The sequence below is a fragment of the Empidonax traillii genome, unplaced genomic scaffold, assembly GCF_003031625.1.
Source record: "Empidonax traillii isolate 1590-97213 ecotype Southwest subspecies unplaced genomic scaffold, ASM303162v1 scaffold28:size2823434, whole genome shotgun sequence".
Lineage (NCBI taxonomy): Eukaryota > Metazoa > Chordata > Aves > Passeriformes > Tyrannidae > Empidonax > Empidonax traillii.
This window is the reverse complement of record NW_020955221.1, coordinates 2,769,921-2,793,799: the sequence shown is the minus strand read 5'-3', so window position 1 is coordinate 2,793,799 and position 23,879 is coordinate 2,769,921. Positions and strand designations below refer to the sequence as shown.

Below are 23,879 nucleotides of genomic sequence, written 5' to 3'. Positions count from 1 at the left end.
ATGTCCTTATATAACTTTTTATGCACCGCCTCCGTTTATACTGTAAATCATACTTAGATACATTTTGTGAACCATAATTAAAGTTTTGCCACATGGTTAAAACAAACTTGCTAAATCGTTGATAAGTGTGACTAAAATCTGGGTTAAATAGAAATTATTATTAATGAGGTATCATTTTAAAAGTTTCATGTGCAAAAAGTTTCATGTTTTTTGAGAAAAACTCAAAAGAGAATTCTACCAAAAAGTTCACATGACAGATGACAGCACCCACCTGATAAAACCAGGTACTTATGCACTAAAACTGTTGCAATAATGCAATTTAAATTATTTTAGGAGAAAGCTATGGGCTGATTCTCTACACATTAACCTGAACATCTATGCTTCAAATACATCAAGATGCAAAAAGCTATGGTCAAAGTTTAATTGTTAAGTATGTTTTATTTTACAATTAGCAATCATGTTTTATTTTCCCACAAAGTAGAAAACCAACCAATCAAACAACCCCAATAAACTCGTTCTGCATAGCACTTCATCATATCTTTTATACTTTGTCATATTCTGCTCAGTATGTGTCCTCTGTGGTAAAGTTAAGTGTGGTGTAAATTGGTTTAGAAAAAGTATTTTTCAGACATTTAAGAAATTAGTGGACTATGCTCCAAGAACACTCAGAGACTGGAACAAATTATCAAGAACCAGCCATGTTCTGTTACTAATAACTTCATATCCTCGAGTTTTCTGTATTCTTCCACAGCATCAATGAAGCCGGATAAAGAACGTATTGAAGAACCACTCCTAACTTCCACGTGGCTCCAGACTTAATGGCCCATTGCCCAAGTCAACACTTTCTTCTCAGAATATTAGTAAACAGAAGCACAGGAAAATGTCAGCATTTCTTACAGATTACTAATATCACCTTAACCGATCACTTACTCGTTTCATTTTGTAGAGCAGTTTCTTCTTTTTCAATTGTTACCAGTAAGTTTTCTGTGAGGTCTGATCTTTTGCCCACAATTGCAAATCCATTCCAGACATACATCATTTCCTGACCAAAAAAAGAAAGAAAGAAAAAAAATCAACAAATAAAAAAACCTGTAGGACAAATCATGGAATTGCATGAATATTTAACTGAGGAGAACTTATGATAAGACTGTTCTGGAATATAAAAAACCTATAAAAAGTAGCTTTAAACAATACAAAAGGTCTACAAATAGGAAAGGAAAAATTACTTTGACTGTGTGTTGACAAAGCTAACCTGGGTTTCTAAGTTTTGAATGTTTTGACACCTTTTTAATGGATCCTACTATCACGTATTCTCAGAATCTTTGAAAATTACTGTCACCCACGTAACACATCAACAAAACTGTGTATTTTAGGTTCAGTTTGTGGCCTCTACCATATGAACTAGAGAAACAGCTGAAAGTAGTTATAGGTAAATTTGGTATGCATTTGAGTGTGGGATGTATACATTTATATGCATGTACCCAAACACACACTCGTGTGTTAACATATATAGATGCTCTCATCTGTAGACTGTTACCCTCCGTAGAGTGAAACTGGAAGTACATACAGCTTTCCGGATAAAAATGTGATTCCAGTATGCACATCCAACACATGCTTTTAATATAATTTCTACAAAATCTGATTAAAAATCTCCAAGGCAAATTCTGGGCACAAAGCTTCCCAGATGCTTCAGTACAATAGTAAGTAATATGCTTGGTTTGATACATTATCACATTGTAAAACAAAAAGAGAATGAGACAATACACAGAGTCAACGCTAACCAATATGAAGCTTTGCCAAGATCTTCATTCAGTCATCGCAAAAAGGACTATAATTTGTTCTACTGTATTTGAATTGTAATTACCCCCCTGAAATATGAAGTCTAATGTCATTCTGAAGCTGATACAATACATTGCTGAAATATTTGCACTTGTATTTGTGCTGTAAATATGTGCATTTAAAGAGGGAGAAAAAGAGCTGGCTCTATAAAATTCTGAAGCAGTGTTATTGACACCATTGACCACATCATGGTAGATTGGTTTCAATTCTGCAGTCCTGTCTAATTTATGCTTACTGCAGTAAACCATACACTATGCTTAGTTCTGTCTTACCAAAAATCAACCACCACTCTTCATTTTTATCAGAAGAACAGAGAAGTACTGAAGTACTCCTTAACTTCCTAATGAATCTAGAAGACAAGGACTGAAATCCTGCCAACTTAATAGCATGAACACAGGTTTCTAACTGAAGGGTAACTTTTAGCCTCATGTGGCAACAGCAACCAATTCTCTGTATGACTGAACTTTCATGTGAAAAATCTGGCTCTGGTTTTGGACTACTACTAGTTGGTACCATAATCTAGTCTCTAGTACATTTCACAAAAATTCCATTGCATGAATGCCATACTTTTTTAAAAAAATAATTATAAAATGCAGACACATAATACCCTTTACAATGAAGTATACTGCTTTCTTTTCTGTTTGAAAAGTGTGAAAAGAAAGCAAGAACAAATACCAAGGCAGGTAATATCAGCTTCACTGGTTGAGAACTTGCATAGCGTCGAGCTTTCCTCACTGCAAACTTCTCAGTTGGGATAGATTTTCCTGCAATTCTCTGTTTTAGACCATCCACTTGTCTATAAGAAGGGAAAATGGAAAATAAAAATTACATAAAGTAACTTTTATTTCATCTCATTTCACTCAGTAGGATTTACTGTTTGCCTCTGAAGTATAACATCTTAAATTGTTCCACATCACTCAGACCACAGCTGTAGAATGTATGTTTGCTGAACAGCATATTAAATATTCTGATGCTAAAAGTAAAGAGAAAAACTGAAAAGTTTATGATTATAGGCAGGAAGTAAGTCACGCAAGACAAAGACATGGGAGAAAAAGACTGCACATCTAGTTACTTTATAAATTTTTACCTGAATAAAGACACAATGTCCTCACCAGTCTTCTTCAAATCATCCTCTGGAAGCATACATAGAATTGCTGCCTTCTGGAATACATAGATTGCCTATTTCAAAAAGAAATAGCAACATATTACCACATCCAGTGCGCTGTTTTCAGTCAGTACACTAAGGACTCAAATCTCTCATCCCAATTGCTGCAGCAAAGTGTTTCCAGTAATTCTCAGGCAGGGTGAACTATAAAGTCTAGCATTCCCTTTATCACATGATTTATGCTATAATTTTATTTTCAATGTATTTATTAATATTTTAAGTTAGTGAGTCAGAAAGTTAAAGGTGTCTCCTGCAAAGAACAGGATAATTTATTATGCAACCCACTGTTAAAGAGATGAGGTTAAATGACATAACTATACTAAAGTCCATTACTGTTACTATATGATCTATTACATGTAGACATGCCTGAAAAAACCAAAAGAAAACATCCGAGTACTGATTCAAGGAAAGTCTAATAATCAGGTTTTCCAGAGAAAAAAAGAAACACCCATAATTCTTTTCAAGATATTTGCACTTCATGTTCAATATACTATTCTCTTCCTCTTTTGTCAGAACTTGGAGGTATCCCCTTTTTCATTAAACATCATAAAACTGTAGCCTAGATAGGAACAGACGACAATAATGCATCAAGAATTATTGACACATAGTGCTTGGTTCATACTTTGAGAAACATTTTTACAAATAAAAGGCTGACACCCCAACTTTCTGATGAGACCCTGTCTCCAGCAGCCTTCTCATGTCATAAAGCATCTGCTGAGTAGGTATACTCTTTGTTTATAATTAACTAACAAACAAAGTTTCTTCAGCCAAGTTTTACTAGAGGATGCTAGAACTTGACTTAAAATTCAAGGTAACGGTTTTCCTATACATCTTCTTTCTCACAGCTCTGGTAAGCATCTCCATTTTTGGAGAAACCAAAATACTGCTGCTTATGGCTCTGGTGCCTCAATAAGTGAAATAAAAAATCCTCCCTAACAACCCAATAAAATCTACCATTTTGGTGCCGTTGTGCCTTTACTTATGGGTTTTACAAGAAGGCAAAAATTACACATATTCTGAAAACCGAAAAGTAAATCAAACTGTAAAGAGACATCTGGTACATCACAACAACGTCCACCTGCCCATTTACCTTAGACCACCTGCTCTCTCTGCTGAGCAGGTCTGCATACCGATATGCTTGAAGCCAGTCCTGCTGGAAGGTGTAGCACCACATCAGTTCCCAGTAACAGAGATGATGAATCTGTTTCCACTCTTGCTGGGCTGCTATGCAGTCTTGAAACCTCAACTGTGCCTACAATGTAGTCAAGTAAGAATGAGGAAAACTGGCTCAATTACAGCTCCATGTGAAAGCCATGACTAATCACAGAGTAAATTCTTACTTAACACCCAAGTGGAGAACACCTGACTAGTAAAATGAGATAAACCTCCCTTTCAGTCTCACTTACAGAGAGAGGGCTGGAATCAACATTGACAGTGAACACAAACTGAGTATAGTTACTAGTCCAACTAAAAGGAGCTACTTAGATGAATTAGTTAATTTTCCCCCTCAGGCTGAACACTAAACAAACAAAGACCCTAAAAAGAAAAAAATTATTTACCTTTTCAAAATTTCCTTTCAGTGTATCTATTCTGGCAGCATAAAATAGAATAATGGAACCCTTGAAAGGAGACGAAAAAATAACCAGTGAGGATTTTAAGCTTACGGAATTACATTGCTCTTATAAAATTTATTGAAAATACACACATTCGGAAATTTCTGGAGGTAGGGTTCGAGAAGACTTTCTGCTTCCTGAAGGTTGGCTTCCCCTGTACCTAGAAAACATAACAAACCAACCTCACTCAGTGCACTTAAAAAAACCTCAAGTTTCATAGAAAAAGATTTTGTTTCCAAATAATATTATGACCTCAACAGATCAATGGATTACCGCTTTTTATGAAAAAGCAGAATTATTTCATCATACTGTGTTTCTATAGAAATAAATTCTTGTCCCAAAGGTACTAAGTGCTAATAAGGTTCTAAATGTCTGTAAGTAGAAACAGACTAGAATTATAGGGATATTCTTTAAACTGTTCCATTATGGATTCTAGTTATATTTTTAAATCCCTGTAATTGCTTTAGCAAGCCAGGAAAACACTCCTCAGCTGCCTCTTTTCCTAATTTTGAGCTCAGTAATGAAGTACAAGTGATACAGAAAGAAATGAAGTTCTCCTTAATTTCCTGATGAGCCTGAGGGACAAGGACTAAAATATTTTAAAATGAAAGAACATGAAAATATATGGCAAAAAGCACACAGAATTAATTATGGCTTTTACCTCTATGTGGCAAAAGCAATTAATTCTCTGTATGTATGTACTTCCAAGCAAATTGTTTGGGTGTAGAGGCTTTTTTTCTGGAGTTTTCAAATTATCTGATCTTAATTTATGCATAATGACTTCTCTTAGCTTAAAACTGTTTTCCAATATTTTGCTGTCACATGTTGAGACAGCCCTGCAAATGGAGCAAGATGTTGGTATAATGCTATCTATCTGCACTGTTTCTGCAGACACAGCTTTGTCAAGAATATTTCAGATCATAATTAAGTACACAGCAATCTCCTATTTGGCCACAATTTAGAAATTCAGTTATAGAAATAAATCACAATATCTATTATAAGGTGTAGCATGACCGCAAAGCTACACAGTGGGTCTCACCAAGGATTAAGGAGACGTAAGTATGATAAACCAACAGGGTGAAAGTACACAGAATGGCCCTCAAACTGCTGCCAGATGCGCCTTCCCGTAGTTGGCAGAGGCCCAACTCCTAAGAAATATCACAAACACATGCAGAATTAACTATCAGTACACACAGTTACTACTATTTGTTTCTGGCTAACCAAAATCCAGCTTTCCTTTCATATATAAGTATTCATAATTCAGCACTTTATCATCACAAATCCAACACAATCTGCTACCAAAACAATTCTGTCACAGCTGATAGTACTCAGGAAGGAGAAGATTAATCTAACTCTGAACAAAAATTACTCATGCACTTCAGTGCTATGGTGAAATGAGAACACCACATGAACCATGCAGACACACAGGTCTACATCCCTTCCCCATTTTTTTTCTGGCTATGATCCTGTCAGAATAACATCTTTAAGTCTATGCTTGGTGAGAACCTCTCCCGACTGTTCCAATGCAACTCCTTGGCGTGAGTCTTCCTTCACAGAAAACCCTGGTTATCTTCCATTTTCTTCCATCAAGTCAGCCACTATTTTGAGGTTATGATCAAAAAACGAGCTCTGCTATTACAGCAATATCTAAACACAGATCCAGATTCACAAAGACTTATTCAGCACTAACACATGAGACTTCTTCCTCTACTTTCCAGTTTAGGCCAATTACAGTACAGCTTCACTGCTTGGGGGTTGTAGAGAAAAGCTCAGAGTTCCCCTACTCAACAGCAGCAACTCTTCAGAAACATACCAGAATTTAAAAATTTTGCCTCAAAACGAATATTAACATATCAGTTCTACTGCATAGCAGCTTGACAAGTTATAGGAGAATTCAAGTAACACACAAAAAATGTGGTAATATTCCAAAATTTTCTTTTCAGCTTTTACTGCCTTTTCAGTCACAGCAAACGTGTTATGGAAGAGCTTCAGCATGAACTAGGCCTTTCAGAGGAAGCAATAAACAGGTCTCTACAGAAGTCTAATTTTACAAAGGGAAAACCATATTGTGGACAAGCTAACAGAATAAGACTATATGGTGACTCTGCAGCATTAATAACTTGAAGTTTAGTTATGTATAAATCTGTGGGTTGTTTTGATAGGTTTGTTTGTTTGTTTGTTTTTTTAAATTTATTATGGGCACCAGAAAGAGTTTTAAAGAGCTGTGCAAAACAAGGCTAGGTTTAGAAAACAAGACAATAGTTACAAATTACTTTGCTCATCCATGAGGAAAAGGTGTATCTAGACTTCAGGGTGGCATATGATATTAAGAAATTCTTTTTTCCAAAGAAATGGGCTGGGATTTTGGATGGAAAAATGTAGAACTGTGATTCTTCCCCCAGTTGCTGGTATGAGGAACATTAATTTCTGACTAAATAAACTAGAAAAGAAGGCTGATATCCTCTACTTAAGGATCAGCAAAAGGAAATAAAATTGCATTTTGAAAAATCCTCTCTGAAATAGACTGGTCATTTCCCAAGATTGTTAAAGAGCCAGGTATCACCATATGTACTTTTATGCCTGTAATCATCTAGTCCACTTGTCTTTTTAACAACGTTAAAATACTCATAAAAAAAAAAAGTGATCATTATACTTTTACTGTGAAATATATGACATTAAATCCATCCAGTCTTTATCTGAGGAAAGATTAATTTGAAAAGGTAAGTATCAGATGAAATACCCTATTGCCAGAAAATCCAATAAATTCTAAAAGTCGGAGGATCCTTCCTGGTAAAAGTGACAGCATCTGAAATAAATTAGAAAATAAAATATAAATAAAAACATATATATTTCAAGAAAAGTTAAAATAGTTATAAACTTGAACAAAAAAGGTCAGCTACTATGTTACATGCTATTACATATTAGAAAAAAAAGTAAAACGCAAAAGAGTTCACAAGTGGACATGCACGCTCCGAATTTTGATGACTGTCCAGTATGAAAAAAGCAGAACAGAGACCAGCTGTGTTGTTCAGATAATGACAAATTTTTCTGTCTTCAGCTGATCAGAACTGTTTGAAAATTGTGGGTCACTCAGAATGAAAGTATTATCTATTTTGGTAGTACTTACAACCTACAATTGTCATCTTCCTTCCAATAAAATGACACAATGGTATCACAAAAGTCCTGCTTGTTCCTACCGTGGGAGCACCAAATTAGCAGACCAGTAAGCATAATTGTTTTAGAAATACTAGCTATTGTCATCATCCTTAACCCTCTACTTATATGCATTTTTGTTCCCCTGTTTGGAGAAAATGCATCCTTTACATCCTACACAACAGAGGACTTAGAAAAGATCATAACCACCTTTTCAGTGAGCATTCCAAGAAGGTCTACTTGGAGACACTACTTTAAAACCTCCATTCACCTTAATACATTCTGTTAAGCAGAGACTTTGTCTGTTAAGCTTCCTACTGAGGAGGCTACATGAACAATAGGAAATGTCAGAACACTTAGGAACACAGACATCTACCAATTGTTTTCATTTTAAAGGCTGGTGCAGATAGACCTGAGTTCTTCTAATCATACTAAAAATTGGCCAGATCCAGTCTAGAATGATACAGAGATGAACATACCAGCAGAAATTAACTCTCACCATTGCCATGACGGATGTAAAAAGGTAATCATAATAAATCGTGAGGAAAACACAGTCTCCACAGTCGTCTTCTACACAAACTCAGTAATCTACTGTTAATTCTTCTAAGTGTAATTATGTATGAAAACCTAAAGTACCACTGAAGCAAAAGAATGGTATACATGGTGGAGTTAGAACTAAACAGTCACTCCAGGTATCCTGTAGCCACCAGCATAAGCATCTTGAAAATTCCTGCTATACACAGGTAGATGTACATAGCTGCTTTTCCACTTCAGAAATGAAGTAACATTAGTTACTTCAAGAGAATGAAACACAGTTCAGAATAAACCAGTAGAAACATCCTAGAAAGCATGCATGCCAAAGTCACTGCTATTTTGCTATTGCATAAAACCTCCAAGGCCTGCATCTCCATTTTACAAATGGGCAAATGTTAAAACAGAATTAAAGTAATGTATATGCAAAGACACTTCTACAGAATTATCCCAATGGCCCTTCTGTAGTGTGAGGAAGTCATACCAAGTTGAAGGCTCCGATTCCGAGTTTTACTCCTCCTTCAAACTGGTAATAAGTTTCATTTTTGCTTTTGTTCCCCTGAGTCATCTGTAGCACCTGATGACATTCTCTTTTGATGCAGGAAAAAAAAAAGAGGAAAGGGGAAACATGACTTAGAAATTATACGGAGTATGATCACTATGATTGCTATAAAAAACATTTTATTTTGGGGGCATTAATGACACTCCAACTGCTTATACGAATGTTGAAACTAAGTGTTTTCTAATTGCTTACTTGTATATTTGGTAACTTGTCCTAATTTTGAGGCCACCTTTGATAAAGTTGATCATATTTTCATCCTGGAAGAAAAAAAATTAATTGTACAAAATAGTGCATTCAGAAATCACACATAACACACACATAAAAATCTTCCACCTTTTATTTGTGTCTTCCATACATTTATTTGTAACTTAACAGTCATTGGAAACATTAAAAATGCTTTTTAGTTACTAGACTCATTTCTAAGACCAATGTTAAGACTTGCTTTAAGTTGTCAGGGAAATACTTCTGTGGTGCATGTTACAAATATTAAAACTTGAGAGGGAGGCGAAAAAGAGAGCCAAAGAGTTACTTTTAACAGAACTTTCAATGCATATAAAGAGAGCTCTCCACCAGATGGTGCTGTAGGAACTTTTCAGAAAAATTCGAATTGGCAATTCTCACACACACAGGCAAGCCCACACAGAACCTGGAAAAAGACAAACTGAAGAATCCCCTGAACAGATGAAATCCCACTGCTGATCAATATAAACCACAAGTACTACCCAGTATATGTGTTTACTAATCTCTAGAAAAAGCAAAACAAAGCCACAATGTAATAGCCATCAAGACTCAATACCTAAAAAGCAAGACAGGTAACACTTCAACAAGACATAATTTTTTCCTCTTAGAATTCCCCTTAGAAAGGGGAGATGTGCAGGCATTTCAGAAATGCATATTTAAATACTCAGGGACGGCATATATGATGTGGAAAATGAAAAAGCACCAAAAAAAGATAAAAGGCTTATAACCATCAACAAAAGGAAAATTCTGGCTTCCATAAAAAGGTCACCATTTTAAAAGATTTCATCTGTTTTGTTTGCAAGTCTAAACACTCAAATGCAAGTATTTTAATACAAGCATTTTAGTTCCCCCTTTCTGAGTGGTTACAGTTTCATTATCATCATCATTCTCAGATGAATCAAGGTCAACCAAAGATGAAAAATATAAAGCAGGACCACAATCAGCAGGGTGGGGTATTAATAGTCAGCAGCAATAGAGAGGTGCTGCTTTAGAGAAAATATACATCTAAGGGTTTTTAGAATTTATTTTATACATTCCTAAACTCATCTACTTCAACAACTGTTAGAAAATTCCTTTCGTGCTTAAAAAAAGCCTCACCCACCCAATAAAAATAAAAAGGGTTGCTTCCATTTGGTTGGTAAAGGAGAAAGCCAGGAAGCTAGGAGAAAGCCAGTTACAGGCATTCCATTAATAGAATTTCCTGACACTTCTGGCCAAAGTACTGTATTAAGTGGTTTATAAATATCTGCCAAATGAACTTATCTGATCTTAGTGCCTTGCTCCTTTCTCATAATTTATATCAGATTATCTAAAATATATTCGATAAATGTGTAAAACATTCACATACATTAAAAAAGTATGATTAACAACTCCTATTTTCAGCAATCAGATGAAAAAACACTGTAGCATGAAGTCCTTTAACCACAATCTAAACTAGTAGCACCAGACAGTTTAAATACCAGATCCTTCTGTGGATTGAACTGTTAATTCAGCAATGCTAAGTCATGATCATTTTATAATCATTCATTACTATATTATTCCTGACACTATGTCAAAAGTGCATAGAGAGCAAGACTGAATTGGAAATGACAAGTGTGCATCAGCTGAAGTTTAGCTGGGAAACATTCTATCCTTTTGTGCAAAAAAAGATTTGCGCTTTCAAAGCAGACACTTCCTCATACTTGAACATATTTTTATAGGAGCACTGGACACTGTGCAGTGTGGTGCAAGTAATTTAAACATAACACCTGTATAACACTACAATATACCTTGGTGATACCTTGGTACCTAACATGAATAACACCTTTGGTTATTCAAAAAAACAAAGAGAGGGCTTTGCTAAGTAGCACAGAATTTACCATACTACAAATCACTGCCATGAAGTAACATTCACTAGCAAAAAGTTTATTTTTTAAATCCATATCTGGTGTTGGAATGATGTTTTACAAATACTAATCTCTCTCCAGTACACTGCTACATAGAGATATGAAATCAAGAATTTATTTTACCTGCACGAAGGTGAGAGCTGCTTTCTGTAATAAGCATTCAGCATAGCAGATTTCAGCATGCATTTCCTCTATATAAGAAAGAAAAGTTATTCAGTATCAGCAAAGTTACTGTCAGCATTTTCTACTTGGGGTCAATGGAACAAATAAAATGCTGCCAAGACAAGAAAAAAAAAAAAACCTGCAAGATTCTGCTGTTGCCATTTTGATAACTGCTGAATAGTAGCTGTAATACACAAACCCCAACAGAAGTCTTCTATTTCACTTCTTCTCAGACAAAAACTTTGAGCTTGACAGAGCTGACTCTGGTCTGTGGCAAAAGCTACTTGTCATTCTGGTGGATGGTCGCCTGTGCTTTTCAGATCCTAAGCTTAACAGCCTACAGCAGCTAAGTCTTGCAACCCTCCTTCCATGTCTTAGAAGAAACTTTTGCAGGATAATGGTAACCCTCACTGAGGTTCAGACTTTTCCTACATCCTGTAAGACACTATGAACAGGTTTTCACCAAGTCATGCTCAACAAACTGAAAGCTCCACGCAGACTTTCTGTCTTCATGCAGCACTAAAGTACATTTGATTTAACACACATGACACGAGGTACTCTGCACCCATGCTGCAAGACCAGCCACATGCACAAGGCTGCCGTATGTACAGTGCATACGTGGTGAGTTTGATGTGTCCAAGTATTAAAGAGGATTCTTGTGCCAGGTTAGAAAAAAACGCATACTTGATTCTGCCTGAATCAGAAATAGGAGATCAGCATTTTCAGAGCCATGAACAATGTACTGATATCATTTCCCAAAACACCTTAAGGTAAAACAGACAAGTACAAAACTTGTTAATATATTCAGATTCCAGTGCAACTAATGATAAGGATGTATTCCACTGCATCAATGATTCTTAAACTTTTGGGAGCTGTCTCACGTCAAGAAAAAAGGAGATCTCTCTTCAGTTCTATAATGTGTTGTGAAAGGCATTCCTTCTTTAATTCATGCACCTCAGAGCCAAAAAAAAAATTTACGCTGCTGAATTCCCCATTTTGAGAAGCTTTACGTTCAAATTTAAGAAGATTACCACATAGGTGGTTTGTACATTTATTTGTCACTGTAAGACACTAGTCAGGTTACAGAGTCATGCATGTTGGTACACATTGGTAAGGCAGTTTTGAGCTTTTTTCACTTTTTAATTTTAACTGTGTTATAAACCACTTACCTTCACTCAACTGATCCACTGACTGTTTAGAAACTAGATTGGACAAAGATTCCACCACTGTGCTTCTTTTCCTGAATCTAAAACAGTTGTACATGTTAAAAAAGAAATCCACATTATTTCAACATAAAACTGAACTTAATTATTAGAATTCTTAACCATTTCCAACCAAAACTGATAAAGATTCTTAGCATAGTGATGATTTACCAAGTTTCAATTCTTTGAGAAGTCTAAACCCTTTTATGTTTGTAGGGTCATAAGCCTATCCAACCTTAAATGCATGCTCACAACATCAATTAATCTACTTTAAGTGTATAATAGGTTCAACCTCACTTCCACCCACCAGCTGGAGAGGTGTCTCTGATGCTGAGCAAGATACTTGAAAAGGACTTTTAAGTTTTACCAGTTGCTTTTTTCTGTTTCTTAAACTTGCACACAGAATTTGAATTAAGAAAAAATCAAGTGGCACTCTTTTTTCAACATAAATGCTTCAGTATTTTATGGTGGTTTATGCCAGATAAAATACCAAAACAATCATATTTTTTTACTTCCAAAGAATCACAACTGTACATGTTATAATTCCAAAAATTAGTTTGTTAACTATTTACAGACAACTTAGCTTTACGAAGAAGCTAAAGAAACAATTCTACACTTAGAAAAGGAATGTATTTTGTAAACCAGGAAGTCACTGATTATCAACACTAAGCATTAGCTTATTACTTGCTTACACTATTCCGCACATTGACAAGCACAAGATCCTGACAACAAGATTATGACACAACAGGTAAACATAATAAATACGAGAAAAGAGTCAGTTAGGGAACATGTAGTTCTGGCAGTTCTTCGCATTTGAATGTTTGATTGGCCTTTGTCTTGCATTTTTATGAGTTTTGCAACAGACTAGACCAGAGTACTTATGTTCATATCCTGCAGAGATGAAATCCTGTAGGAAGCTGTCTAAACTACAAGAGCATCTAATCTTCAGACATACTAAACAACACAGTTCAGATGAAACTGCAAACTGATAGTACATCTGAAAAAGATGCAGAAACTGAACCTTCTATTTTCTTCAGATAATATCTGATAATTTTATCCCATTTCCTTTTTTTTGGTCATTGCTGAGATGATGATGGTAAATGCCTAAACTGATGTGTGGCGGTCATTTCCTTGGAGATCATTTGTGATAAATTATGGCCTAACCAATATGATGAAGAACTAGTAGAGTAGAATTCAATTCATTTTTGTCAGAGCCTTGTTAAACAATTAAGCTTTTACAAGCCATTTTCCTTTTTTTTTTTAATTAAAAATATAAAGCTCACTAACAACTTTTATTTTCTGTCCTTTTTCATTGTTGTTCAAAGAAAAAACAAAAGTAAAATGTTTAGATCATTTCTGATGGAAATAATAGCTCTTTAATTTTAAGATAAGCTAAACACATTTGCATCAACAATAAAAAAAATGTATTTGTTAAGCTTAGTACAAGCTCAATTGTATTAGTTATTACTAGTTCCACCTTGGAAAACAATTTTTTTAAAAAGACTGTTTTCATGCTGAAAACGAAAATTCAAAATACAGAGCTTTTAAATTGTTGGAAAACAAAAAGTCACAGTTGGCAATAGCTCAGACAGTTCAATCATGTAATGTCTGCTTATGTGTAGATCTACAAAGCCAACCCAACCACTTAACTTTAGCAGCTATTAATACCCAGCCACAACAAGTCTGTTGTTTCCACAATACTCTGTGGAAAAATACTCTCACCAGTGCTAACTACATAGTGGGACTTACTCCACTTTTACAAATTTAAGCCACTATCATACTGACAGGAATCTGTTTTAAAGGCATAGAGAGAGCTGGGGTACCTGACAAAGAACACTCAGTGGATTAAGTATCTCACAAATGTTCAATGCTTGGGCATACCTTTGGCAGGTTTGCAAAGCCTCCTTCATTGTAGAAATTCCCATTTGTATATCCTGCTGTTCAAAGGTCATAGCAGCTTGCATAACTAAAATAGTGCTGTATCCAAGTGCATGGTACATGCTGTCTTTGGACCTAGGGAAAACATAAATCGTGTGCATTTAAGCAACACATTACATTACAATACAAAACTAAATGCAGAGACACTTGCATGAATTTGTGAAAAGACAGAAGAATGAAGCAGGAAAGTAATAGACACGAGAACATAAACATATTGTTTTCCATTGGGTGATACAAGTCTGCCATCACAGCAAGTTCCAGAAAATGTCCCACTTGGGTTACACAAACATTTGCACTTCATTAAATAACATTTATAGTCCGCTGGTATATCTTTTCAATTTAGTTAACTAAGCCTTGACATAAATACTTGTTTGTATGTTTTCACTCAACATAACTAATGACCTCCATCTAACGTTACTATGTGATCTAAAGACAAAAATCTGCATTTGTGTCACAGAAATATCAATACACAAATGCTTGGTTCTACATTAAAGACTGCACTGAACTAGTCTGTCTCACAACATAATTATACCGTTCAAAAAAAAAATTGTTGGAAAGTGCCTGGAAAGTGCCTACAAAGTTCACATACTCAAACATACTAACTGCAACAAACAGCACTATTGCTAACATTATGTCAGGCAAACTCAGGTTTCATCTAACTAAGTTTCAAGAAGCTCAAGTAAATGAAGACCGCATACTCCTTTGGCAGCCTCTGTGGTACTGTATTAGCAAGTGTCCAGTTTGAACCTCCTCAGCCTCAGCTTGTGGTGACTGACTCGTTTTACCATCTAATACTATGGAGAATGGTGCCTCTGTCTTTGCAACTTCCCCTCAATAGATTCAGACTGCTCCCAGATAAATGCCCACATCTCCTTTCTGTCAAACTAAAACAAACCCTTCTGAATAATTCACACATTCTAGTTTTTAGATATGCTTCTAGCTCTTTGTTGGATGATCTCCAGTTTCCCCAACATTTTTTCTTCCTTCTAAATCAAGGAGCCAACTACCAAACGTACTTTTGAGGACAAAAATCCTAAGCAGAGTCAAGGAAGATAGACGTTTGGGCTAAGTCTGTATTTATCGCATCTATCAACACTTACATTATTTAAGGACTTAAGTTTAACTTTCAATAAAAATCTATTTTTCAATAAAACAATTAGGATTATTTTTTTTAATAGGTGGCTTTTTGTTTTTTTGTAATAGGTCAACATTTGCAATGTGCTATATGATAGGCTCAAAGTTTGTTAGCAAACATCAACTACAAACAAACTATTTGTGGTACATTAAAACAGTATGACAAAATAAGGGGGATTTTTTTGTTTTACAGTGCAAAATGAAACATATATGAAATGCACAAAAAACATTTGGGCAGTATGTGCATGTATTTAGTAATACACTCATGCACAATCCTTGCCTGTAGAACTTATTATTTTACAATACTACCTAAAAATAGTTTTAGCATACATACAAGTGCAGGTGGGCCTCCTGAAAGCATTTATTTATTACAAATAACACTATACAATGCTCAGAGAAGAGAGGTGGAGAGTAAGTATAGCTAATTTTAAAAGCTCTCCATAATACTAAAATATGAGAGCTCTCCATACTACTAAAAGCAAACACTTGATATCTGTGTCATCCTTCTGAAGTTTTATTTAATGGTGTTCTTGAACTTGTCCACACAACACCAACCCATCACTCTTAATCCATTCTTACTAGCACTAGACTGCAGAGCAAGAACTTTACCTCACTCTACTAACACAAGCTACAGATCCCTCTTGCAAAACATCCCTCAATAGCATACATATCTTTGAGACACAGATAAGAGAAGAACAATAAATGGGATTCAGATCCCAGTTCTGAAGACCAGCCACCCAGACGGCCTCCCCACAAAGTCACAGATAAGCTAGATTTGCCCTATGAACCTCTCAGTATTCTTTAATTCCCTACATCTGCACTGCCACGCTCTTCTTCTCAGTGGAGGAAAGGCAACAAGAAAACAAGCAGAATTAGTCAGAAGATCAAAAGATAGACTTTAAAAGTGTGACTCAAACGTAATATAAGGAAAACAAAACCAAAAACAACAAAAAGAGTATTCTGGAGTTTTGTTCCAGATTTTTCCTCTTGTCAAAAGCAGTATCACTATACAAATTCTCCGACCAAAGATACATTGGATAAGGTCTTGCTCCCCTGCTTTTCCCCTCTGCATGAGGAAAGACAGTTTGAATGACTAACAGAACAATTCAGTGCTTCATCAGCAGGTTTTGAGATGGTCTTAGGGAGACACGCACACTACTAAAACCCCAAAATATGGATAAATGCTTTTAGACAAAAGGGAATAAATGAAAACTACTATCTTCAGAGGCCTTAAATTAATCTTCAGGTACTAGTTAGCATACTTTACACTATCTGTTTGCAGTAAGATCAGCAAATAACAGGACCTCACCATGGACGAAGTAGCTCCAGTGCTTCGGAGAACTTATTGTTTAGAAATAAGTTCAGTGCCATTGAACATTCTTCCAGAGCACACTTGAGATCCATCTTCGATGCCCTAAAAAAGATTCTTAGTTTACTCAAACTGTAAATATAAACACAAAATGAAAACATAGCTTTTCCTTATATAACATCGACGGTTTCTTATAGCAATTTTATTGTTCTCAGAATCTACCTTTTCAAAAACAGCTTATATGCTTAACATGCTATCCCTGTTACACAGGTGTGTCCTTTTTACTTAAGTGATGTTTATGGCTTGGCTCTCCTTTTCTTACTAGATCAATTCTCAAAACTTATCACTGTGCCCAAGCTCTCAATCCTCCCCACCAATACAAATACTGTGTAGACTCTGTATTCATATCTGAATCTCAGGAGAGGTGACAAAATATTTTCATCCAAAAAAGTATTAAACAGATGTTCCCTCTGCAAACAGCTATGCCAAAAATAGTCCTGTCAGAAGTCTGTAGCTATGCCAAAAGCCTTTGTTCTTTCTAATTCACTACAAGTAAAATCATTTGCACTTGCTTAAGTGGAAGTCATCTAACAAAACTGCTTCGTTGGCCAGTTTTGCCTGAAAGACTCAGGAGCATTCAAATTGCTCCATGGGCAGAACTGAGGACAAATTGGACAATCATGGTAGTACTAACAGCAAGAAGCTACACAGTCATCAATATGCACAGCTGGATCTGGAAGAGATAATCTCTCTACAGCTTTAAAACAGGTTTTAACTTGATAATGGGCTTTATCCAAGCAAGGTTAAGCAGTGGTAAGCAACAGATCTTGTCAATGAGATAAATATTTAAGAACTGACCAGAAGAGAAGAACTCTGAAGGAGGAATTTAAAGAGAGACACAACAGAGGAGTGCAGCTGCTCTTAATCTAACAGTAACACGCACACACATAAAACAAACAAGGAAAAATGTGCATACGACAATATGACTGGACAGGAGGTTTTTTTGCTCTCCAAAGAACAGTGTTAAGAAATTTTTAAAAAATATTTTAAACAACTAAAAGTTTTTACAAAACACTCAGTTTTATTAGCTAATTCTATGAATATCATCTGCTAACAAATAATTTTCAAATAACTAATATAGCTAGATTTAAAGTCTGGGGGTTTTTTCTAGTACACAAGTAAGGACCTTAGTTAGTCCGCCAATAACACATCATCACTTCCACTGTGTATTTCCATGCTTCTGTATTCTCTTTTCAGATACGTGTTTTAGGAAACTGTTTTACTCAATCCATGCCTGCTTAGATTACACGTTTCATTTGCTCAGCCTTTCCTGACAGGAAGAATGGGTTAGCTGCTTTCAGGTTCTCATGAAGGGGGAAAAAAAAAGGCCAGGGGCAGGTTGATATCTACTAGACAGCAAGAATGAATTTTTACTCTTTCATATCTGCACACTACAACTATTTTGTTACTAACATCAAGGCAGTGCCCTGTTTTCAAGTGTCTTCCCATACAAATGCCAGAGGTCATATTAGGGTGTGTGGAATCTTCAAAAATTACAGAGACAGATGGACCTTTTGGTTCCTCCACCCCACCCCCCCACCCCCTCTTACAGCATGTTTGATAATTTCTTGTCTGCTATGGGAACAGAAAAACTCAGTGCAAGGCAATGATCTGCTATACAGAGTATGGAGAATTAAGAATAGTCATCTGAAGTAAGGGAGGGAAGAGAATGTCAAGTGAGACATGTATAACCACACAGTTCATAAAACACTCTGAGGGAAGGTAGATCATTCATAAGCACAGTTAAATTAACAGTTGATGACTGCTTTATACATTTAATTACAAAGGTTTTGTGTTTGGCCTAGAAAGAGTAAACAAGTTTCCTACTACTTCATGTGAGAAGTAACAGCAGATGAATATATTAAAGTATAACAGGACCCCACCACTATAGCAGTTTCTGAATGCAAGGATCAAGGTGTAAGGGCGATGTCTTGTTTCCAGCTGCTTAACTGGGCCTCAATGTAGTGAACAGAAATACATTTCCTCTATCTGTATGCTATAAATCTGCACACTTCCTATCCTGCAATCAGAAACTGTTGGAACTTCCTCTGGAAGGAAAATCTAATCTTTATTTTGTACAACACAAGCACAGAGATGCTGGCTTTTTAGCTATAAGTGAGGACTGTATGCCATCAGGCTTCCAAATGCCATCATATTCCCAGCTCTACCATCAACACCATCACATATCAATATTTTTAAAATGATTCCATAAACAAGGCTTTTTAAACAATCTGGCACCATGTCAAAACTATGTATTCCTACTTAAATGGGTAAGCAGTTGATCTCTTCAGCACTGGGCTGTCATGTTTTTTTCACGTATTACAGACTGGTTCCCCTGATGATGACTTTATGTGCGACCAAAGCCTGCAGACAATGCAAATGGTATTCCTTATGTTAATATACGTCCTGTTCCATACATCAAGCAAGCTTAAAAAGTTATTCTGCCACTTCAGATATAAAACTTGGGAAGTTAGTTTTCTCAAACTGTTATTTCTGGTAAGTGGATCGTATCCTCTATCAGAGTGTCTCATTCTGTTTCATTACTCCTCACATATATGTTCTACCGTTTTCCTACATCCTGCAGCAGAGAAAGATAACCAAAACGATTCACTCCAATTCAGATTCAAAATTTGATATCAGAACAGTCAGAAGAAACAAGCACACTGACTCAGAAGTAACTTGCCTACCTTCGCTAGAATTTCTATGTAGAGGGTCAGAAAAAGCACATTTTCTCCTCTAATCCCAAAACATCACAAACCAATTTCTACAGCAAGTTACCAGACTGATGAAGTCAGCAAGTAATGCTGACTCACACTCTTTCTCACTCATGTTGTTTTCCTTCTAATTCAGTATTATATAGGCAATCTTATTTTTTCCCCTACGCCCACATACTGTTTTCCTAGAACTGACAAAAACTTTACACATTTTATCACATTGGACAGGCATATTCTTCAATTTGCCCCACAGCAGATTAAATTAACACTACTTCAGTGATACTACTACGGATTTTACAGCTAGTAGCATGGTTTAACCCCAGTCATCAACCAAGTCCCACACAGCCACTCACTCACTCCCCCACCAGCAGGATCAGGGAAAGAATTGGAAGAGCAAAAGCTGGAGAACTCTCGAGTTGAAATAAGGACAGTTTAATAGGGAAAACAAAAGCCACATGCACAAGCAAAGTAAAACAAGGAATTCATTCACTGCTTCCCATGGGGAGGCAGGTGCTCAGCGACCCCCAGGAGAGCAGGGCCCCGTCACATGTAATGGTTACCTGGGAAAACAAACACCATCACTCCAAATGTGCCCCCCTCTGCCTTCTGCTTCTCCCCATTTTATGTACTGTATGATGTCATATGGTATGCAACATCTCTTTGGTCAGTTTGGGTCACCTGTCCCAGCTGTGTCTCCTCCCAACCTCCCATACGCTCCCAGACCCCTGGTCAGTGTGGCAGTACAAAAAACGGAAAAGGCCTTGGCTCTGGGTAACCTCTGCTCAGCAACAACAAAAACATCTCTATATTATCAACCCTGTGCTTAGCACAAATCCAAAGCACAGCCTCACATTAGCTACTGTGAAGAAAATTAACTCTACCCCAAAAGCAGCACAAAACTGTTAACCTCTGGGGGGAAAAAAAAAAAAAAAAAAAGGAATGGAAAATGTGCTATATTGAGTGTTACACAAAGACAATAATTTCACATTACAAGAATGAAGCAACATTGTGTTACTGTCAAGGTACTGAGGATACTTTTTCCTGACACAGCATTTTTTAAGTTATCTTCTCACTTCTGTTTCAAATATGTTTTATGAAAAAAGGAGTTAATGTTCTGAATTTCAGCAATAGTTTGTGTATCTTGAGCTTTGTGCTCATGAAACTGTTCCAATACAGTGGAGTTATACTGTCCATATACAACCTCTTTGCAACTTTAGTAGGTTCTTCTAATCAACTACTTGCAGTTGCAATAGAAACACAGCATAAAAATGCTGACTTGAAAACCCTGAGATGTATTGGAATACTCACTATTAGGATGACAATCCTCAGGATGTACAGAGAGCAAAACCACAATTTGAAATGTTAATGCAGGTTATAGCTTAAGCCACTTTCCTCCCCCCCTCCCTATCAATTAAAAAGGGAACATAACTTTTAGCCTAAACCAAGTGAAAAGTCAGCACATTAAAAGTTGTTTGAACATGTAATAATGAGTTATACAGTATCACCTCTCTCTCCACACCAGACCTCAGTGTAATAGCATTCCTGAAAAGCCACTATATAGCTAAAGTTACACATTAACTTGATGCATGCTGCTGTCTTTGTATCTACATAAGACTTAGTCAGCTTTTAACAATCATTCCAGGTGCAATGATTTACCAACTTTTCTCTTGAGAGGGGATTCAGGAGCTAGAAATGGGAGAACTGCAGAAAAAATTGTCTTTAATCCAGCAACACTTTCACATATTAATCACATACTGAGTTCCATATCACTTTTTAACATCAGCTGGACTTAATGTCCAAGCAACACTTTGCATGAATAAGGATTGCAGAATTTAGTTTATAAACTTCTAAACTCCTCTGTCAGCTCTTTAAATCATGGCCAAAATAATCAGCCTTACCTGATGAACAAAATTTAATTGTCAGCAAATTGGTTTTGTTTGCTACTGGTCTTACTAACCAAAGTCTCACGAGGCTACAGATATTGTAAATACTTGTTGTTATTACCGGGAGCAAAGCGAAACTTAGAAGAATAAAGACCACAAAAGGTGAAACTAGCAGTAACAATTCAGCTTTATGATAATCATACTAAGACGGAAATCTGACACACGCAAAAGGAGTGAAAATAAGGTCTTCTAAAAAATTCAGAGTATACAGAGAGGATGCTATTTTGATTATAGGTATCAAGAAAACCAGATGCATCACAATAAAGACAACACTTTATCAAGGCATAGATACTTCAGCAAACAAATGACCCTTAACATTTACAGAGGCTTCATCAGAAAAATCTTGTAGAGGCATTTGTTGCCATAAACTCAAATAAAAGTCACTCTGTGTGTGAACTACAGCATCAACAGGTAGGGCAGAAAGAAACTACCATCCATAGCACTCTACTAGAGCAACAAATAGGCATGCATCTGCTAGGTTTTTTTACTGCTAAGTTAATGATAACAAAACAGCTTTAAAACGGATTGCTCTCAGTTGGCTCTTGTCTTCCGTAAAAAGATTAAGTCAAATAGTCCTCATATGCTATCAAAATCTGATACTATCGGTATTCAGGATGTTTCTGTACTTTCTGAAGTGGATCTTTCCCTCTGTAGCAATGAATCAGAAAACTCAGTATTGAACTGTTTATGTTTTACCTTGTCAAAAAGAGTAACTATCTTGTCATGAGTCTTAAACAGCGATGTCATAACCTCTTAATGACAAATAACAGCTGATCCCTCACTAGAATATACTCTAATAGTTCCACTTTCTTGGCTAAAAGGCTCTGGATATTTTTGAACACTGCTCTACTTAAAGTGTACTGATCCCTTGGAATGTCCAAGAATAGTAGTCATTTTAAAGCTTTTTAGCTGGTAGGGTTCATCATCTTCTCTCTCCTTATCCAAGGGACTACTGTGAGACACATAGTGGCATTGAGCTCTGTGCTGATGTGTACTGCCTTGCATGCATGCTTGGCACAAAATAAACTCAGGCCTTCAACAGAAGCCTGTGAGGACTGGAACCCACTGCCTTCCTGGAAGACTTTCTCCCAAGATCAAAACATGTGCTAAAGCTACGGTATCAAAGGTCACGGTCTACAGCTTACACAGATATCACTAAATCTTCATGTTCATGTCTTGCATGGCTTTACATGCCAAAATGTGCTTCATGTCCTCTTGGCTGGCTTTAATATGTAACAAAGATCCAAAACATTTGAAAAACTGTCACCACCACATCACCAATCATATATTAAACTCAAATGATCCAGACCCTTTGTGTTACTTTCAGCAAAGGACTTTGTTGCCGGCATCCTTCTTTTTGCTATGTTTTAATTTTAAACTATATATATTGGGTGTGGCTGAGTTGGAGTTCATTTCCCCATAGCAGCCCTCACAGTGCTATGCTTTGCACTGATAGCTCGAAGGGTGTTGATAATACACCGGTGTTTTGGCTCCTGCCGAGCACAGCATCAGTACTGTAACCTTCCTTCTCCAGTTGAGGGCAAGATCCTGGGAGGGGACACAAGTAGGTCAGCTGACTCAAACTGAGCTAAAGGATTTTCCATACCACATGATGTCAGTTCAGATATAAAAGCTAAGGAAAGGAGCGGGAAGGACATTCATTGTCTCCAGTGGCTAAGGAATCATCACCCATGCTGAAGCCCTGCTTCTCAGAGGTGGTGTATGGAGTTTGTGTTTGCTGGGTGTAGCAAAGGTTCCCTTACCATAGCAATGCTTGCTAGTCTCAGTAATCTATTGTAATGCTTTTGGGAAGTTGCATGTTATTTCTGTAAAACCCTTTTTGCCAAAATGCCTACTTTCTCACCAAATTAAAAGAAATCTCTTAGAGAAGAATGTGTGTAGTTTTTCTCCAGATGTGATTTCAAGGTATCAAAGAATCAAAGACTTTGCAAGGATACACATGGGTGAAATCTCTTTAAGTTTAAAATCAAAGTGTACAACTGGCAAAAGTGCAGAACTTCTGGACCAGGGTGTAACAGCATCTTATTCCTCTCATCCATCACTTATATATGAGCCAACAGTAATACTTCACTTTTCTGCTTAGTGCTGTGCCAAAACTTAATTTGAGTCATTTCATAAGGGACAATGTTATCTGCTACAACTTTTATCAATCATTTGCACAGACACTACATTGCAACACAAATCATCAAACAAAAGCTGAGATATTCTGTAGACGTACTGTGTGTGTGTGGCCAGTCTCTTCGCGAACGAAGAACCGGGGAAGGTCTTTCCACCTTCCAGCCTGCGCATTGGATTTTTTAGGTGAGACACAGTGTGCGCGGAACTGAGCCCACCCTTTAATCCTGAGGTTCATCTGCCGGGGCCAAGCGAGCTTGGACGGTGGCAGCGAGGTCCTCAGGACGTAGAT

At 36.5% G+C, this 23,879-nt stretch overlaps 1 protein-coding gene and 1 long non-coding RNA gene across 6 annotated transcripts in view; one reads left to right on the top strand and one right to left on the bottom strand.

Moving 5' to 3' along the window:
* The window catches only part of TTC39B (tetratricopeptide repeat domain 39B), a 70,638-nt gene that overhangs the window by 9,207 nt on the left and 37,552 nt on the right, over nt 1-23,879 (bottom strand). For all 5 annotated transcript variants that reach the window (XM_027910209.1, XM_027910231.1, XM_027910216.1 and 2 more), the window contains 14 exons: nt 16,735-16,839; nt 14,235-14,366; nt 12,321-12,397; nt 11,113-11,180; nt 9,056-9,120; nt 8,786-8,891; nt 7,358-7,423; nt 5,657-5,765; nt 4,710-4,777; nt 4,564-4,623; nt 4,095-4,256; nt 2,927-3,018; nt 2,515-2,635; nt 931-1,042 (listed from right to left, as the gene is read on the bottom strand). In XM_027910209.1, the coding sequence (XP_027766010.1) occupies nt 931-1,042; nt 2,515-2,635; nt 2,927-3,018; nt 4,095-4,256; nt 4,564-4,623; nt 4,710-4,777; nt 5,657-5,765; nt 7,358-7,423; nt 8,786-8,891; nt 9,056-9,120; nt 11,113-11,180; nt 12,321-12,397; nt 14,235-14,366; nt 16,735-16,839 (1,343 nt within the window). The remainder of the gene's footprint in view (nt 1-930; nt 1,043-2,514; nt 2,636-2,926; nt 3,019-4,094; nt 4,257-4,563; nt 4,624-4,709; nt 4,778-5,656; nt 5,766-7,357; nt 7,424-8,785; nt 8,892-9,055; nt 9,121-11,112; nt 11,181-12,320; nt 12,398-14,234; nt 14,367-16,734; nt 16,840-23,879) is intronic.
* Nucleotides 18,395-19,420, top strand: LOC114072323. Its single transcript, XR_003574157.1, has 3 exons — nt 18,395-18,470; nt 19,120-19,290; nt 19,379-19,420. It is a non-coding gene; the product is annotated as an uncharacterized LOC114072323 (long non-coding RNA).